Source organism: Castor canadensis, chromosome 7 (genome assembly GCF_047511655.1).
Source record: "Castor canadensis chromosome 7, mCasCan1.hap1v2, whole genome shotgun sequence".
NCBI lineage: Eukaryota > Metazoa > Chordata > Mammalia > Rodentia > Castoridae > Castor > Castor canadensis.
This window is the reverse complement of record NC_133392.1, coordinates 122,387,854-122,408,197: the sequence shown is the minus strand read 5'-3', so window position 1 is coordinate 122,408,197 and position 20,344 is coordinate 122,387,854. Positions and strand designations below refer to the sequence as shown.

The window sequence follows — 20,344 nt, the reverse complement described above, 5'->3', positions numbered from 1 at the left end:
TTCTAGGCAGGCACTCTACTGCTGGAGCCATACATCCTGCCCCTTTTTCTTTTTTTAGTTTGTTTTTCAGATAGGGGCTGGCCCTGAACCATGATCCTTCTACCCCACCTCCTGAGCAGCTGGGACCCCAGGTGTTCACCACCACACAGCCCCCTAAGTAGTCTTTTCTGTTAGTTTTGAGTCTTCGTTTCTGAAGGGTTCCATGTCATGTAAATCTTTTATTGGGAAAATGTGATGCTGAGCATTGCGGCACATGCCTATTGTAATCCCTGCACTCGGAGGCTGAGCCAGGAGGATTTCCAGTTCAAGTCCAGCCTGGGCTACAGAGCAAGACCCTGCCTCAAAAAGTAAAAGTAAACAACCCAGAAACAAACAAACAAAAAAAGGTATATGGAAAAAAGTATCAAAGAAATGTTAATTACAACAGCAATATACATCATTGTACATACACATCATTATAGATATACTAAACTACAAAAATGAGATGCTTGAAGTGAGGGTATGGGACACTGAAACTTGAAAGCTCGTAGTGGGTAAGAGTATGGACTTTTACAACCATTGTGGAGACTAATCGGACATAAAGTATGCAAATTAACAACTCACATACCTATGATATATTCCAAAGATATGAAGATATGTAAGGGATTGAGTATTAAAATAGTCATAGAGTGCTATTTATGGTGGTGAGAACTTAGAGGCAACCTGGTTGTCTATTACAGAGAAAGTAGATAGCTAAAGTACATTAGACGTTTTACATGTGAGGAAGCAATTAGAAACTATGGATTAGATGCATGCACAAGAGCATAAATGCATTTTAAAAACAGTACTCAGTGAAAAACATCAAAGAAAACAAAATTAGACTTAAACAACATGACACCTAAATTAAAAATATATTCATACAAAAAAACAAACATTTACTTCAAACAAAAACGAACACCTTAAATAGAACTTAGTTGTCTATGTAGAGAAAGGAAAGGGAATAAAAGCAAAAAAAATAAAATTTAAGAGTGACCAAAGATGACAAAGTGCTATTTTCTCAAAATCAAACCAACCAATCAACAAATGATCATACCAGGCATGGTGGTGCATGCTGCAATCCCAGCATATGGTAGGCTGAGGCAGGAGATCTCAAATTCAAGGCCAGCTTCATAGTAAGATCCTGTGTCAAAAAAACCACAACAAACAAACAAAACCAACCATGAAAACAAAACAAACAACAAAAACTCAGATGGTCACAAAACTGGAAGGAAATACAATAAATACTGCAAACTGATTGCATAACTGTCTCTGGATTTTGGAATAATGAGAACTTTTAACTTCCTTAGTATATGTTGACTCCAAGTTTTTACACTGAACATCTACTACTTTTGAAATGTTAAGTGTATAATCAGAAATTAAAAATAAAAACATCTGGAAGAACATGGTTCAGTTGCAGAATGCTGTTGTTCAAGAGATAAAACCTGAATGAAAACTCAAAACTATTCAGCCAGTCACAGTGATTCCTGCCTTTAATTCCAGCATGCAGGAGGCTGAGGTAGGAGGATTGAGAGTTCCAGACCAAGCCAGGCCAGTGGCTCTCGCCTATAATCCTAGCTACTCAGGAGGCAGAGATCAGGAGGATCGAAGTTTGAAGCAAGCCTTGACAAATAGCTCTAGAGACCATATCCTGCAAAACCCATCACAAAAGTAGGGCTGGTGGAATGGCAAAAGGTATAGATCCTGAGTTCAAACCCTAGCAAAAAAAAAAGAGAGAGAGAGAGAAAGAGAGAGAACTCCAGGCCAGTTTGAGCTACATAGCAAAATCCTATCCCAAAAAACAAACAAAAATTTTTTTTCAAGGTCTCTGTGCAGAACAGGTGGAACTATGTATGTATTTTTTCTGTTTTAAAATTACTTTAACTTCTGAAATATTATATAATCTATCAAAAATAAAAGGCAAAAGAAATTTTAGCAAAGATGTAAGCAGCAGTTTTTAAAAATATTCGAATGGATTCTCACACCCCCCCCCAAATTCTTCATGATTAATAGCTTTGAGAAAGTTAGAGGGACCTACCTCTTCCTGGGGCACTGGGGCAGAAGTTAAACTTTGTTAGAACTCTGTTAAATGCTGTTAAGTCACTGTTATTTTTCTTATGTTTATCTTTATTTTTGTGTTTGTTATGTTTATTTTTCTTTTAAATAAGCTAAGATGTTGGGGGGTGGGGGCTGGGGTGATTGGACTCCCTAACTGACAGCAGTTAGACCTTTCCCTGGTGCCTAGCTGCCAAGTGTGAGCCAAGCAGCCAACCAAACTGCCCTATGCCCATACTGGCTGCTTTGAACACTCCACGGAGGCCTTGAGGAAGCTACATGGTAAACACAGCTGCTTGCTGCCAAAGCACAACTCTGTCACCTGAAGGCCCTGCCCCAGCCTTGACTGTTTCAAGCAGCTTGTACTGAACTTTTTTGCCATTAATGATAAGCTTCTGGAACTCTACTTGACCTTGCAGTCCTTTTTTTCCCAGTACAGAAGGAAAGCACTCCCTCTGGAGGTCTAAGCAGAAGGCCTGTGATTGTACAAGGTCAGTCCTTCATTTGTATCATGATTGGTGCAAACACAGTCTCTCATTTACATATAGGTCTGCTATGATTGGTGCAGACACCCTTGCCACACCCTCTTTCTGGCTATATAAACAAGCCCTTTGGCTCATGTGAGCTGGCTGAGAGACACCATCTTGTGCTACCCCCTGGTGTTGCAACATTAAGCCCAATAAAGGCTTCTTTCAAGTTGTATTTTCTTGTATATTTTGATCTTTATCATTAGTAAAGCAGGTTGAGCTGGGGACAGTGAAAGTGGCAGCAGAGCAACAGCAGTGGCAGAGTGACAAGAGGATAGCTAAAGGATTCCAGAGAGTGGCCAGGGCAGAAAAAAAGGGGGCAGGGCAGAGGTGATGGAGGCAAAAAGGGCAGTGAAGAACTAAAGATGAGAAACTGCAGACTCTGGTCACTGGAGGAGTTATATGGAGCTGCCAAGCCTTAAGGGTCAAGAATCTCAGATACCTTGGGCCCGAGAGCAACACTAGTTGGTGTTAAGGGATAGGGATCCGGATATCCGAGGCCCAAGGGCTGTAACACTTGTTGCTATAGGCCTGAGGGTCCCAGCACCCAAGGCCTGTACAAGAGCTGTAACCCTGGAAGGGGCCACCTCCTGCTGCTTGCTGTTGTCTGCTGTCATTGCCCACTGCTGCTGGAAGCTGAGAACTGTAACAGTTGTTAAGGGCTAGAGTACTAGTAGTTAAAGTCTGGAGCACAGTAAGCCTCCAACCTGAGTGCCTAGAGCCATAAGTCAATGAAAGCAGTAGGCTCAGGATTTGAGCTGTAAGCCTCTATCTGCCAGTCCAGTCCCTAGGCCTTGGGCTCTCAAAGGCTCAGGATTCTAACACTGGAAGATCTTCTTGCCTGCCCACTGATTTCTATCTGGGTAGAATAAAAGGACCCAGTCAGCTGATATGTAACATCTATATGTCATGATACTGAAAATATGTAACAATTGGTGGAGCATCTATCTGACCAACCAGAGCAGGTATTTGAAGTAAACAATGCTTGTATTAGACTGGCGTTCTTAAACTGAAGATCACCCCAGACACCAGTCCTTTAGCCCTAAGACAAAATGGTCAGACTTGGCATCTGAAACCTTCCTCTTTTTCACAGTGGGGAGATCCTTAAGTTATAGAAGTAGCTATAGAGGTAGTTTCCCAATCCAGAACATTCCAAAGATTTTTAAGACCCAGAAACTAAACTAGGCACCAGCCTGTTCTTGCTATTCCTCTCTGACCTTACCAACCACTTCTTGTCATCCAGGTACTCTTTCTGTTGGACAGACTCCTGCATTCTGTGAGATCTGGCTCAAAAGTCACTTTGTTCATGAAGTCTTCCCCTAAGCCACCAGGCAGAGATTTGCTGATTCTTTTCGACTAATATTCAACGAGCACCTACTATGTTCCAGATTCATATTTATAGCACTGTGCTATGGTTTACTGAACTATATAACAGCCATGTCTGGACTCCCTGACTGTTGGATGTAACTTTTTAAAAATACACTTAAAATGACATTTCTTCCATGTGAAACGTTGCCTACTTTATGTATTCAATAGTAATAGATACTTATTCAAACAGCTTTGTGTGGTGGAAGGATAAGCTTTGTTTTCTGCTTTTTTTTTTTTTTTTTTTGAGACAGGATCTTGCAATGTGGCCCGGCTGGCCTGCCTCAGTCTCCTAAGCACTGGGATTACATGTGCCACCACACCCAGCCTCTTTGAAACCAGATGAACGTGAGCTTAGATACTGGCCTGGCTTTGCTAACTGAACCTGAGCAAGAAACTTGCCAGCTCTGAGCAGTTTCTGTAAAGTGAAGATAATGATATCTTCAACAATGACTGCTCTGAGTATTGAATGAGCACATTTCAGGGAGCTCCACAAATTCGCAGGAAAGTGCTTTCTCATTTGTAAAGAATTACAGGAATGCAGGTGATAATAATGTTCTGAGCAGTTGGTACAGAAAAGATAAATACAAGACCAACACACTTGGCCAACGAGCAACAAGTACTTAAAATTTAGGGCACAGAACAACAGAGAAGCAAAGTGACTTTCACAAAATATTTTTCCTTATGTTCAGAGGAAGTCTGATTTTGTTTTTAAGAGATACATTTGCAAGAGGAACACATCATTGGGCAAAAGTAGAACCATCAGCACTATTCAGTAAATACCAAGTAATTCAGATTGTTAAACAAAATTAAATCCCTACCTGTACCCTGGGATAAATTGAAAGTGAAGAGCAAGTTTTTACAGAGCTTATTTCCTAACAATGTCACAAACTTCATAATAATGATAGTACTTATAGCTACTATTTTTTACTGTATATTTATATCAGACACTTTATATACATTAGCTCATTTAATCCCTACAACAACCTCATGATTTAGAAATTATCACTCCTTTTCCACTAGTAAGGAAATAGTCCCAAAAGATGCTAAGACTTTTCAACAGTCATATAGAGCAAAGGACAGGGAGTGGAAATGCAAAGTTTATTTAAAAGAGTAAGTTATTTTGCTCCTCAAGTTTTGCTAGCCTCATGAACATTTCTCCTTCTAAGCACCACAATTTGCTTCTAAGCATAACCATTATAGTTCATCCTTCTGGTCAACATGAATTTCTTCATTTTTACCCAGAAATGCTCTTTCAGCATCACCTTCCTGCCCATCATTTCCTGGTTCCTCATCAAGATCTTCTTCATCGTCCTCTTCTTCAAGTCCCCAGATGTCATCTTTCTTTGCCTCTTCCTTTTCCTTTCTCTTCTTGGCCTCTTCTGCCTCCTTCTTTTTTTCCATTTCTTCATACAGTTCTCTCCACTGCTTCTCTATGTCCTGTTTAAAATGTGGAATTTCAAAGTAATTTACAGATGGTATAAACAAAGTTAACCAACTTTAGAAATGTCTGGAATCTTCCCAGAGTCTTCAAGATTTCTGGGGATAGTGTTTATTTACATACTATCAGTTTTCAGTGTGTGGGGGGTGGAGAGAAATATGTGTCTGTGAGTGGCTGCTTGTAAATAGGTCCAGATTCACTGAATACTTGTCAAATGCCTACTGCATTTGGAAGCACAAGCTAATCGATCTGCATGCCTTATTTGTATTCCTCACAGCAATGCAAGAGGCAAGTGTTACTCACCCCACTTTCTAGATGAGGGATCTGACATTTAGAGTTATTTATTTATTTATTTAGAAAGAGAGTCTCTTTATAATATGTAGCCCAGGCTGGCCTTGAATTTTTAATACATCTGCCTCAGTCTTTGGATGTCTGGGATTACAGGTGTGTTCCACTCCTCCCTGCTTGTTTGCTGTTCTTTATACTGGGGTTTGAACTCAGGGTCTCACACTTGCTAGGCAGGTGCTCTCCACTTGAGTCACTCTGCCAGCCCTTTATACATTTCTTGTTGCTATCCCCAAACTGAATATAAGTCTCATGGGGACAGAAACTTCTCTTATCTTATTTCACTGCTATATCCCTACACAGTGCTTTGAACAGGCCCTTGGCAAATATTTGTCAAGTAAATGTACAACTTAATGACAGCTATCATATATGGGTCACATGTGATATACCAGGAATTTATATGATAGTCGCTATCATTATTCACAATTAATAGATGAATAACTTGGCCAAGTTCATACAGCTAGTAAAAGATGAAACCTGTAGTTCAACCTAAGCAGTCTAGCTTCAAAACTCATACTCTTACCTAGTATGCGTGACTCAACAAAACAGTATTAGATGAATGGAGCTGGAGAACTTCATGTTAAGTGAGGTAAGCCAGGCTCAAAAAGTGAAAGGTTGCATGTTTTCCCTCATATGTGGAAACTAGATCTATACATTAAATGTGTACACACACACACATGTATAGTGAGAGAGACAACAAAATTGTATTAGTGAGTCTGTCTGAAGGGACTATGAGAGGCAGGAGAGGTAAAGAAAATGTTATAGAATGAAAAATATTGAAACAACTTATCTAAGTATGAATATAATATAATGCACTGTACTGTAAGATGTTGAATATTAGAGGGGCATGGTGATAGAGAATGAGTAAGTAATGGGAGGGAGTTAATTTGATTTAAGCACAATATATACAAACCTAAAGTGCCAAGGCAAAAAACTCCCTTGGACTATCAGTATACACTTAAAAAAATGAAGGGCAGGAGGGAAACATAGATCTTCTCTGGGGGTGGGTACCAGTGGGAGGTGGGTGGTACATAGAAAGGGGGAATGAGGATTAATAAGGTGGATGTATTTTGTAGCTATATATGAACATAGAAGAATGAAACCTGTTGAAATTGTTCTAAGAAGGGGGCAAAAGGGGAAGAGGGAGAATGATGGATGGGGTTAATCTAAGATATATTGTAAGCACATATGTAAATATTGCAATGTATTCCCCTGTACAACTAGTATATGCTAATAAAATAATTTAAAAACAAAACAACATTAGCTCAATAGTAGTGTTTACCCATCACGTACAAGGTCTGGGTTTGATCTCCAGCACCACGAAAAACAAAATTAGATGACAACCCCAAAGTAAAATAAGATGAAACTAAAACTAAAAAGTAAAAAAAAAAGTTAAGTAACTTTTCCCCATTATGATTACCTCAATACTTTTTAAAAGAAATATCAAGTATTGCCTATAATTCTGACAACTTGAGAGGCAGAGATGGGAGGATTGTGATACAAAGCCCACCCAGGCAAAAAGTTTGCTAGGCATATCAACCAATGGCTTGGTCGGTGGCACAAGCCTGTCATCCTAGCTATGTGGGGAAGTATAATGGTAGAGCCCAGGGAAGACTCTCAAAAATAACAAAGGCAAAAGATGGACTGGTGGAGTGGCTCAAGTGGTAGAACACTCTCCTAGCAAGCACATAGGTCCTGAGTTCAATCCCTAGTACTGCAAGAAATGTGAAGTATCAAAATCCTCCCAGCCCCTAGTTCTTTTGGTGCCTGTGCTTTGCCAGAGCTCTGAACAGAAGCTTCCTGTTGGATAGTCAAGCACTGGCTACATGCCTCCCTGCATTAATGGACCTTCCTGCAGAGTCAGGACATCCACATGCAAGAGGCAATTGTCCTAAATATCACTCCACCCATAAAATAGTTCCAGAAGGGCACATTGCTATAAACAGCACTGTCACTTCTTTCTTTCCCCAAGTCATCCATCTAAAGTGGGCTCAGTGACTCCTTCTAGATCACCGTGCTGTGAGCAGGCAGTGTGACACACAGAAGGAGTATCAGCTCTGGGTTCAAATTCCAGCTCAACAAGTTAAAAGCTGTATGTGACCTTGGGCAGTTTATACCCTGACTCTCAATTCCTACATCTGAAAAAATAGAATTAATAAGATCTGTATTTCTAGGTCATCTTAAGGGCTAAGTGAGAGAAAGTTTGCAAAGTGCTCAGAGTCACAAGTACAAAGTTGTAGATGTCCAATAAATAAGAGTTCTTTGTCTCCTACCCCTCAAGGCCGTGTGACCATAAATGGACAATAACTCTGAGGCTGATTCTGAAAATGCGAGTAACAGTGCTCACTTCGGGAGCAGATATACTAAAATTGGAATGCTACGGAGAGGATTGCTCAAGGATGACACGCAAATTTGTGAAGCATTCCATATTTAAAAAGAAAAGAAAATGCGAATAACTGTACAATTGAGGAGTCAGACATCCAGAGTTCAGGGTTGGGGAGCATCTTACCTTTCTCATTCCCCAGGTCTTATTTCCAACCTCTTCAGCAAACTCTTCATCATTTGTAAGAAGGAAATTGTCAAAAATGCTGCCTGATTTTACCTGTTGAAATGAAAACAATGGGATTATTAGAACTAGATGACAAAATGTTAAAGGGCTTAAAAATCACCCAGAGGTGTGGGGTTCCAGCTGAGTGATAAGAGTGTATGTTTATTGCCCTTAACGCAGAGAAACTAAAGCAGATACCTTAAAGCAACTGAGGCCAATAGGAAAAGGGGAACAGGTACTAGAGAAAAGGTTAGATCAGAAAGAATTAACCTAGAAGGTAACACCCACGCACAGGAAATCAATGTGCGTCAATGCCCTGTATAGCTATCCTTATCTCAATGAGCAAAAACCCTTGTTCCTTCCTATTATTGCTTATACTCTCTCTACAACAAAATTAGAAATAAGGGCAAAATAGTTTCTGCTGGGTATTGGGGGGGGGAAGGGGGGAGTGGGTGGTAAGGGAGGGGGTGGGGGCAGGGGGGAGAAATGAACCAAGCCTTGTATGCACATATGAATAATAAAAGAAAAATGAAAAAAAAATACCACTAATGTAATACCAAAAAAAAAAAAAGAGTGTATGTTTACCACACATAAGCCCTGGGTCCATCCCTAGTGCACGTGCATGAACTCACCAGGAGGTCCTTGATAAATGCAGACTGCCAAGCCACAAGCCCAGAGATTTTAATCAATAATTGGGTTTGGGGGTGAGAATACAAAGGCTATTAATAATATAGTGGACCCAGAATGCTATATTGCTCCAGCTGGTCTGCTCAAGAAGGAAGTTAGTTTATGATTTTCCAAGGTTTTGTGCTCTTTCAAGTCTCTGAACACTGTAGTAGAGGGCTGTGAATGAAGTTTTAGTACTCTGCCAGTCTGCACATTGTGCCCAGTGGCTCTTGCCCCACTTCAGATTGACAAATACTACTTCTGATAATTATGTATAGATGTATAATGTCATTTTTAAGCTTCTCTCTTAATATAATGAGGAACTAAAAGGACACATGAAAAAAAGAAAAGGTTAGAGAATTTGGATTCTCTAAAATCTAGACCTTACACAATATTGCTCTGGTTTTTTAAAATAACATTTTTAGTACTTCCATTAAAGGAAAAGATTAATTAAATCCATGGCATATAATATTTTTAAAAGAGCATAAGACATGGAATCAAACAAACCAGCTCAACCCCATATTAGTTGTATGCCCTTGAGCAAGTTACTCAACCCCTTTGAGCCTCTTCCCTCATAAGTAAAACAGAGAAAACAATAACTCCCTGGTGATAGTATCATGAATTAGAATTAGAATTAGAAATAATATACGAACAGCATAGCTTCTAGCAAGTAATAGTCACTTGATAAATGATAATAGTTCTTGTAACTTCTCAGTATCTGGATATGTTTCAAAAGGAAGACCAGTCTGTAATATTTTCATTTTAGCAGTATGCTAAATAAATCAAGTCAATTTCATTGAAACAGTTGTGTGACCAAGAGAAACGCAGGAAGCATTAAGGTGTGTCCCTCTGCCAGGCTTTGGAAACCTCTACCTTACTCTTTTGTAACCAGAAAGAAAATGATTTTTTTTATTTTAATGAGAAAGACCTTTATGTAGCTCATATCATTCCACCAACCTTGCCTCTAGCTGAAAAAAAAAAAAATGACAAGTAGCCAAATAGAATAGAGATGATTATTTTGCCCTAAGTCATTTTAAAAATTGGTTAACCAGACACTGGTAGCTTGTGCCTCTAATCCTAGCTACTCCCAAGGCAAAGATCAGGAGGATTGCAGTTTGAAGCCAGCATTGGCAAATAGTTTGGAAACCCTATCTTAAAAAAAAAACCATCAAAAAAAAGGGCTGCTGGAGTGGCTCAAGATGTAGGCTCTGAGTTCAAGCCCCAGTATCGCCAGCACCACAAACAAAAATTGGTTTATAAAATTCTTTGTGCGACTGTAAAATACTTTCTGGCCTTTGGGATTTCTTTCTTGCTTGCTTGCTTTTTTTCCTTTTGAGTTGTCAGCTGTCTTGCTTAGAAAACTCCCCATGTTTTGGGTCTCCCATTTTCCCTACTTCCAAGAGAATATTCCTAATCTCCCCTACTCTCTTCAGTGACCCTTTGCCTCCATTCCCCTTAAACCACATTCCCTTTAAGTCAAACTCATAGGTTTTGAGGGTGCCCACCCTGCTCTCTAAAACTTACTAGTGGGTTGACTTGGTCTACTTATCTCTTCTCTTTGCTTACATGTTTTTATATGCAAAATGGCAACACAGAAGAAAAATACACTTTTCCTGCTTTCTTTATGTAGTTAGGGGGAAAGAACACATGAGAAAAAGCTTTGTTAGATTGTGAGGCACAAAGTCTTAATTTTTAACAAGTTAATTCACTGAAAGTCACCTGGTTTCCTGAACTATTTCACATGGATCATAAAATGGATCATAAAATGGGAAGTTACTTCTTTGAATTCTCAGTTTTCTCATTAGTAAAATGGAGAAAGTGGTAGAGGGCCTGCCCAGCATGTATGAGTCCCTAAGTTTGATCCCCAGCACCACAAAAAATAATTAAATAAAAAACTAAAGGACATGGCAAGTCCTATACTCCCGGCCTCATAGGGCTGTGCACAGTCCCCAGATGTAGGGAATGTCAATGTGCTTCGCATTATGGCTGGGCTATATTCCTTAAAGTTCGTGTTACTATTCTTTCAAAGATTGTAAGGAAGAGAAGAATGTTCTTTGTTCTCTGCTATGTCCACCCAGTCCCTGCCCTAACCAAAGAATTCAATTACTTCCACTTAAAGAGAGAAAAAAAAAAAAAGTAAAGGAATTGGGTATGGAGGTGTGAAAAGAGGGAATAGGCAGGTCAGGGAGTAGACAGGAAAGTAAGGACTAGGCAGGTTTTACTAGGCTGCAACAGAGTAGGGACAGGAAGGGCAACTGGGCTGGGGGAGCACTGAAGGCTAGAAACTGGGGGCTAGGGAGGGACAGGTAAAGGAATGTCCACCACCTCCATGCTTAGTCACTTGGCTTTTCGAAGGGGTGCAGTAACTCTGGGAAACTGGATGTTCTGGGTTGACTCAGAAGGGAGGGTGGAGTAGGACCTGGGAGTGCCGAACCTACTAGAATTTAGATGGAAAGGACAAAGACAATCATCAGCATAGTGCGGGATTCTTTTTTTCCTCCTTCCCCCCTTTGCCCCCTTCCCTCCCTCCCTCTCTTTCTCTTCCTCCCTCTTCCTTCTCTTTCCCTTCCCCCCCTTTCATACACACACACACACACACACACACACACACACACACACACACACACACACACCACACCACAAAATAAAAAGATAATGCTAGGGTTTTAGAAATGTAGTTTTTTGGGCTTCATTCCAGAATCTGCATTTTATTAAGATCCCCTGGTGACTTATATATATATTAATGCCTGGGGAGCACTCAGCTGGCATGTTTAAATTCTTCAAATAGAAAGGTTTGCCTGCTTAGAGAGGTTGAACCCACAGCAATTAATGCCAAACGATTTTTAATTTTGTGAATGAACAAAGATGTGGCTTAAAATGTATAGTTTAATGTTTTCAGTGAAGAAAACATTCTAAGGAAACCAGCAGATTAGGCATATTAATATCACATATGTTTACAAAATGTAGAAAGTTCTCATTATTTTTTAAAAAGAAACAACTAAAAAAGAGAGCAATAACAATGTGAAGTTGGGTAAATTGTATTCACATTCTTTAGATAAGCCAGAAAGGAAAAAAAGATATGATGTGTTCTTTCTCTCTCCTTGCTCTCCTGAACTCCTGGCACTCGTTAATTTATATACATGACCTCCTTGCACTTCTGTGTTGGTCTGAGTATCTGAGTTCTCTTTCCCTTCCCATCAGTGACTGGCAGAGAGAGGGAGACTAAATCAGAGTTAGTCATTATGACTGGAATAATTGCTCCTAATACACGTCCAAGGATTTTAATGTTTCAGATTTTTGCTGTATTTCTGATTTCTGTTTGCACACAGAAGCACCCTCAAGAATCATACAGAGGCAGAATAAAGTATTAGCACAATTGGATCTGGTGCCAGAAAGACCTGCACTCAAGTCCTAGTTTTTCTGTTCACCTTACCCAGTAACACATCTTCAGGCAAATTATTTAATTTTTTCTAAGCCTCCTATTCACATTTAGAAATAGAAGATTTACAGTGAAAATTAGATGGTATTGCAAAATCTTTAATACAATGCTTGGTACATGGTAGGGACTCAGTAAATTTTAGGTCTTATAATTAGTAGGATGAATATAATTATCCCATTTTATCATACTTATTTTTATTCTAGTTAGTTAATTATTTATTAGTAACAATATTATTAATTTTTTGGTACTGGGGGGTTGAACTCAGGGCCTCTCACTAGGCAAGCACTGTACCACTTCAGCCATGCCCCCAAGTCCTTTTTTATCTGAATTTTATTTATGTTTTTGAGACCAGATTTCACTGTGTGGTCCAATGTGGCCTCTAATTCATGACTGTTCTTCCTCAACTTCCCAAGTGCTGGGATTACAGGCCCATACCACTACAACACTAGGCTAATTACTTCCATTTTAAAGATGAATAGTTTGAGGTTTGGAAAGATTAAGACTTATTCAAGGATGTGATTTCCAGCCCAGGATTCTTCACTTTGTGAGAACTAGAGAAACTGTTGATCAGTGTGGCTCTGAAACCAGGGAGCTTTACCTGCCAAAGGTCCAAGCCAAGAACACTGATGTTATAATAGTGACAAATGGTAGGGTCAGGCTTGTATTTAGGGTTGTCAATTTCTGGATGAATCCACTCCCCCTGGTAATTGGGATTGTCAATGATCCGAGGTTTCCATTGCCCCTAAGCAAAGAACCAAGAGTGAACATGTCATTAATATTTTTCCATTTTCTAATCTCATACAACCAAAGAAGGCCAATCAATTTATTAAGACAGTTGTATATTAGACATCAGGATTCAGAACAGGATTTCTGGGACTTCTTTCCCTTTCTCTGAGTGAATGTACAAGACTTTTCCAAGTTTCCCTTTCTTCCCAGAGGCAGATAAATGACATGGCAGGCACCCATTCTAAGCTCATTCATGAAGTTAAGAAAATGCAGCCTCTCAGAGAATATCATCTAAGTATCTTGGCACTTGGAGTGGTGTGTGGTACAGGAAACTGTGGCCAAATAAAATGCTTGCCTTAGATAGTTTTATGACTGAGCTATTTGTCTGCTCATTTCTTTAGTTTTTCTTGCTTCTGACAAGAGGTCAGGAGTTAGTCATTAAAAAGAAGGTCTTCTCTGTAATCCCAGCACTTGGGAAGTAGAGGCAAGAGGATCACAAGTTCGAGGCCATACTGGGTCACATAGGGAGTTCCAGGTCAATCTGGGGTATGAGGCCCTGTTTTTAAAAAAGAAAAAAGTTCCTCTATCTCCCTAACAACTTAGTCTCCCTTTCCCCCTTTTGGTCCACTTCCGAGACTTCCTGTTCCTGACCCTTGGCCATTTTCTGTTTGAACCATGATCCTTTGTCTGCCTGCTTCCCACTACTCTGGACAAACTCCATGCCCAGACCTAATGAACCTCTACCTCTCAGCATTGACTCCTTCCCCCCTTCTCCCAAGTAGGCATAGACTGAGAATAGGGCTTGGATGAGGCCAGTCCTATTCACGGTATGAAGGGGAGGGAAAACAACCACATGATCCTGGAATTTCTGTTTTATAAATTAAAATTTATGTCTCTTCCATCTTATTTCTCACACCCATTGGACAGAGAGAACCTCTCACCTTATACTTCAGGTTTGGTATCAGGGGCCCTTCCCACTCCCCATCCATGGCCTCATTCCAGTCGTCTGGCTTCTTGGCTTCTGGGTCTGGGATGAACTCAAAGTCCTCCCAGTCCTAAAATGAAATATTTCTTCATAAAGACAGATGTATGGTCTGAGATGAAACTGGGGTTCCAATTGTAGTCAGGAGGAACTGACTTCCTACTCCCACTGCCCTCTGTATGAAGACCCAGATCAGGACTTTGCAAACAAACTCAGTGCAGAAAAGAAAAAGTCTTCAAGGAATACTAGTTCCACCTCTGGGTTCACTATCACTCTGACCTTGAGTACTTTAAATTCATGTCAGATAAGCATTACCCTTGTCTTTGACCTCACCCTTCCCTCAGTCATATGCCCTGCTATGGTTTGTTCTCCCCAAAACTTAATCGCCAATGTGATAGTATTGAGAAGTATTGCAATTCTAAAGACAGACTAGCTAGAGGGGAGACTATCAAGATCATAGCTCTCAGGACAAGACAGACAGTTCCTGCCTGTCTCAGGAAACTGAATGTCATCTAGCTAATCAGTTTCTATCTTCCTCTGATCCACTCCCCTGGGGGCCCAGAGGCCTGCAAGCCTCTCTTTTGCTGGGAGAAAGGGGAAGAATCCGGAGACAATTCTGACTGCAGGCAGCGCATGGTCCTCACCAGGAAGCAGGGCCAAGAACTGCCTAGAACTTTAGTCCCTTATTTTCCCATGGTCCTGAAGGCTCAGACACCTCCTGACCATTTGCTGTAATTCCCTGCTTATACTTCCCTCCTCTCTGGGATTGGAGTCTTTTGCCAAATCTCTCTGCACAAGGCTGGGCCATTGCAGGCCTCTCTTTAGGGACTAGACCCAGATGCTAGGTTCCCACGTTGACCCTCTCTGACTCCAGGTATCTCCTCTTTGCATAAAGTTGACCCTGCTCTAAACTGAGGTGAGGTCCTCCATGGTCTGGCTCCAATAGACCTTTCCAACCTCATCTCTTACCACATCCTACCTTGAATTTTATTCTCCTAAAATACTGAACAGCTGCTTTTAGCTCTTTACACAACTATGTTATTTTCTACCTAACCATTGTGCCTTTGCTTTGGTTGTTCCCTAGGTATGGCATATCTTCCTTTCAACCCAATTTCTACTCTCCTTGCTTTAGTGAATTTGTTGTTTGAAATGCAGTATATATTAATATATAATGACTTACCATATACTCGGCACTGTATTGTATATTTTATATTAACTCATTTAACCTTCACAACAACTATGTGTAAAATTTGCTTTCACAGCAGTCATGTTACTCAACCAGGTCTCACAGTTAGTAAATGGTGACGCTCACATTCAAACCCATATCTGTCTGACCCCAGAGTATTTTTCCAACCTCTGGTTGACCCAATGACTCAAGTATTGTCTCCTCTTTCCCAAACCACCACCTGTACCCCACACAGGTGGTATTTGGGCTATCACAGGCTTTGGCTTCTCCGGCTCTCAGTACTGATCGCACAGTGTGACCTTTGTTTTATTGCTTGTTTCCTCACTATACTCTGTGTCCCTGGAGAACAAGGATTGTCCAATTCATAGCTATATCCAGTGCAGCTTTCCAGAATGAAAATGAATCAATGAATATATATCACACACTTCACACAGTGATAACATTAGAGTCTAAGAGATACAGGTTTAAGTCTTGGTTCTAACGTGTGTGTTCTTGGGCAAGATTTTTGTTTCCTAAGCATAAGTTTCCTTATGCTCACAGAAGTTGCCAGGTGGATCAATAGTCTTCAACAAATATGAATTGTTGCCATCTCCTCCATGTCTCTTTGCATAAAAATAATTTAACTAAACACCTGCTCCTTAAGGAATTGTTGTTCCCCTAGTTTCTGCTCCTTCTCTATGCCCACAGCTAATCCCACGTGCTTCCCAACCAAACACCCTCTGACCTCAGGTTTCTTATCGTCAGGATCCTCTATTTGCAGACGTTCATCCCATTTCCTTGGTTTCCGGGCATAGGGGTCTTTTATTTTTCTGGGAGGCAAGAAGTCCCAGTCATCCTCCAGTTCCCCAAATGCCACTTGCTCGTTGTCAATTTTGACCTCATAAGTAGCGTTGGGGCGAATGATCAGAGTATACAGGTGGGTGTCTTTATTTACCTATAAAGGGAATGGAGGAATGTTTCAGTTCCCTATTGAACATCTTAGATCTCAAGCATTAAGGTTTCCCTGAATACCACCTCCCACACATTCACAAGAGCACTTTCCCACATTCCTCCTCCCCTTTCTCTGGTTAACCTTATTGGAATTTTGGGTCTCATTCTGCTAGTTCACCTCCTGTAGTCTCCCCTAGCCTGCATCCCCCTCCTCCACTGTTGCTTTTCCGTTCCTCTCACTAAACTGTGAGCTTCTCAACAGCAGGGGTCGTATATGATTCACCTATCATTCTGCAGCTCCTGTACACACAGCCCCTGTCCTGTTTCTCAGGAAGGCCCTGGGCCTGAACACAACTTCTTCAGTGACCCAGGCTTCTCTAGATGTAGTTCCTGTCACTCCTCTGTGCTCTAGCTGTGTCAACCCTCTTATAGTTCCATTCTTCCTCAAGTCTCTTTGACTTTTCTTATGCAATTGCCTCTTCAGTTCTACATAAAATTGTCACACTCCTTCACAAGAATAAGTCCTGTTCACCTTTCAGACTCAGCACAGGGGAAAATTTAGGAAGCATTGCCTAAGCCTCCAGATTGGTACAGGTCCTCTGTGCTCCCATAAACACCAATCATATCACTTATAATCACTTTCCTTTGTTTGACTCTTATCTTCACTTGTCGGTGTGAGGGTTTGTTTTGTTTTGTTTTTGAAATGAAGTCTCTGATGTTGAAGTCTCAATGAGTAGCTGTAATTAAAGGCATGAGCCACGGTATCTGGCTTTCCTATGAGTTCTATGGTTCAGGGACCATGTCTGACTCACTCAGTCCCCAGTGTAAGACCCAACAGAGTTAGCATTTGGTGAATGCCTGTTGAAATTGCTGATGAAATCTACCCATCCTTTAGCCAAACTTCGTGTTTAACCTGATGTTACTGAGATAAACTGACTCCTGTTTCTAAGTCCAGCACTCTCTACCTCCCCCGTCCTCTCCAATATCTAGCTGTGGAGAACTGGATCACGCCAAGCATTGAGGACCTTATGTAACTTTCCAGGCTTTTGGATCAGCTGTTCCTATCTGAATTCCTACAATTTATAGTACTCTCTTTTCTAGGTCTACTTTCTTTTCTTTTCTTTTCTTTTCCTCTCTCTCTCTCTCTCTCTCTCTCTCTCTTCTTTCTTTTTGCTGTACAGGGGGTGATAGGGTCTCTAGAACTATTTGCCCAGGCTAGCTTCGAAACATGATCCTCCTGATCTGCCTCTTGAATAGTTAGGATTACAGACATGAGCTACCAACACCTGGTTTGGGGCTACTTTCTAGTCTGTAAAATGGAGATGATAGCATTTAATTTAGAGAGTTTTGATAGGATTCAATGAGATAACATATATAAAATTTTTTTCCTTCTCCCTTAGTCTAAGAATCAGACCACAAACTCACCCTGCACTTGATGGTCTTGTTATTCTCGTGGTATTTTCCTTGATGATGAAGGATGACCTGCACTTTGTTGTTGCCAAAGCCACAAATGTCAGGGCCTGGAAATTAAATCCCAAAGTATGATTTCATATCAATTTCAGTTTGCCTGGTCTGAGGTCAAAACCCGAGACAGATGCAGCCTGTGTATTAATCACTGCTCCCAGAAAAAAATGGTGCACTCAAAGTCAGGATTATTTGAGAAGGTTTAATAAAGAGATAATTTACAAAGATGGCAGCAGGTATTGAGGAAACAAAAAGTATAGTACTATACTCTGGGCTAGCAACAGTGGGGCCTGTCCTACCTCAGACTTGAAAGGGTTACCAAAGTCTAGAAAAGATTCGTGGAGAAAGTGCAGTCAGGTGAGAAGTGAACTTTCAATTGAGGAGTACAACTCTCTTCTCTCCCTCTGATCTGCCAGGGCTCAAATTCACCAAACCAGCTGAAAGCCCTTCTGTGCCAGTCATTTTATACTATAGCATTTAATTCTCAAAAGTCAGTATTACTATCTCCATTTTTAACTGGGAAAATTATGGCTTAAAAAAGTTAAAGAGCTTGCCCAAAGTCAAACTGCCAATAAGAAGCCTTGCTGGGATTCAAACCGCTGCCTACCTAGTAACAGCCTGAGGTTCCTTCCACTTTGTGAAAACTCTAGGGAGACTTGTTTTTTTTTTTTTTACCAGTGTCTGAAAATTGTTTATTTTGGAATGATGAGATTACAGTTTGTTGTTTTTTTTTTTATTTTTTATTGTTTTATTATTCATATGTGCATACAATGCTTGGGTCATTTCTCCCCCCTGCCCCCACCCCCTCCCTTACCACCCACTCCGCTCCCTCCCTCTCCCCCCCACCCCCTCAATACCCAGCAGAAACTATTTTGCCCTTATTTCTAATTTTGTTGAAGAGAGAGTATAAGCAATAATAGGAAGGAACAAGTGTTTTTGCTAGTTGAGATAAGACTAGCTATACAGGGAGTTGACTCACATTAATTTCCTGTGCGTGTGTGTTGCCTTCTAGGTTAATTCTTTTTGATCTAACCTTTTCTCTAGTTCCTGGTCCCCTTTTCCTATTGGCCTCAGTTGCTTTGAAGGTATCTGCTTTAGTTTCTCTGCATTAAGGGCAACAAATGCTAGCTAATTTTTTAGGTATCTCACTTATCCTCACCCCTCGCTTGTGTGCTCTCGCTTTTATCATGTGCTCAAAGTCCAATCTCTAGGGAGACTTGTTGATCAGTGCCCCTGAACCCAGAGAGTTTTGCCTGTGGAAGGTCTAGGAATTAGGCCCAGGAATAGGCTTGTAACTAATTTTCAACCTCACCTTCCATGTTGTGGCAGTCTACTCAAAACTCACACATAATTGCTCCTGGACCTGTTGGTTAAGGTCAAGTGCAAAACACATGCATGTGTGCACATGCATTCTCAATGTGTTCCAGCCACATTTGGCTTCTCACCATTTCTCTACTTGCACTTGAATTTCATGACTGAGCTTTTGCACATACTGCTCTCTCTACCCTGTACAAGTCTTCTTCCTTCTTCTCTCCCTATTAAAATCTCACTCACTCTTTAAAGAACACTTACTACCTCCTCGGGAAAGCCCCAGTTGGATTAAATCATGCCATTCTGTGATCTCATAGCACCTCATCAACACCTTTTTAAAATGCCATTCATAAAGGTAGAAGAGTAGAGTAGAAAAAACACAGGCTTTAGAGCCAGACAGACTGGTTCAAATTCTGGCTTTACACTGATTCACTTTGGGCAAATTTCTTGCCTCTATTTCCTCATCTGTAAAATGGAGATGGTAACAGCCTAATCTTGTTGGTTTGTTTGAGCATCAAATAAATATATTCACATGAAAGGAAAAAAATCCACCCCCACACTTTTTTTTTTTTGGTGATACTGGGGTTTAAAATCAGGGCTTCACTCTATCTAGGCAGGCTATCTACTGTTTGAACCTCATCTTCAGCATCCCCCCCATGCCCACATTTTTATTTGTAATTTTTCTACTACCATCTTCACGTACATATACATATATACATTCCTTGTGAGAAAGGTGGATTTCGAAGAAAATAGAAGATGAGCAAAGACCCATTTTAGATATAGAGTGTTGAATTGCTCTGCCTAAGAAAAAGATTGAAATTTAAGAAAAAAAAAAAAAGAGTGAGGGAGAGGGGAGAATGCAGATAGAAAAAGAACAATGAGACTAAAGAGGAGGATTTGAAAAAGGACTTGAGGCAGTCTCTGGGAAAAGAAGAAATGTGCAGACAGGATTTTAAGGGAATTTTTTTGTATGATGTGCAGTATAACCTTTCCTCTGACTTTGTACAAAAACGTTCAGTACAATTCACCTACGCCATCTGCGCTTTGGAATTTTGTAGTTTGTAGTGTGCTGATTTTTTTTTTTTTTAAGGTACTGGGGTTTGAACTCAGAGCCTACATCTTGAGCCACTCCACCAGCCCTTTTTTGTGATGGGTTTTTTCAAGATAGGGTCTTACAAACTATTTGCCTGGGCTGGCTTTGAACCTCGATCCTCCTGATCTCTGTCTTCTGACTAGCTAGGATTACAGGCATGAGACACTGGCACCCGTCTACTTTGCTGATTTTTAAATGTCAATAATATTGAAACTGGAAGTAAGGTTAGATGGAGCTAAATAAGAGCTGGA

General features: G+C 40.5%; 1 protein-coding gene and 1 pseudogene across 1 annotated transcript in view; one reads left to right on the top strand and one right to left on the bottom strand.

The window, feature by feature from the left end:
* Window positions 1-4,633: 4,633 nt before the first annotated feature.
* LOC109684269 (calreticulin-like) overlaps window positions 4,634-20,344 on the bottom strand; it is a 31,961-nt gene continuing 16,250 nt past the window's right edge. The window contains exons 4-9 of the mRNA XM_020160581.2: window positions 17,651-17,745; window positions 16,020-16,229; window positions 14,069-14,182; window positions 13,000-13,143; window positions 8,258-8,350; window positions 4,634-5,402 (exon numbers count right to left, since the gene is read on the bottom strand). Coding sequence (XP_020016170.1) covers window positions 5,160-5,402; window positions 8,258-8,350; window positions 13,000-13,143; window positions 14,069-14,182; window positions 16,020-16,229; window positions 17,651-17,745 — 899 coding nt within the window. The 3' untranslated portion in view covers window positions 4,634-5,159. The remainder of the gene's footprint in view (window positions 5,403-8,257; window positions 8,351-12,999; window positions 13,144-14,068; window positions 14,183-16,019; window positions 16,230-17,650; window positions 17,746-20,344) is intronic.
* Window positions 8,089-8,182, top strand: LOC141425253 (U6 spliceosomal RNA; annotated as a pseudogene).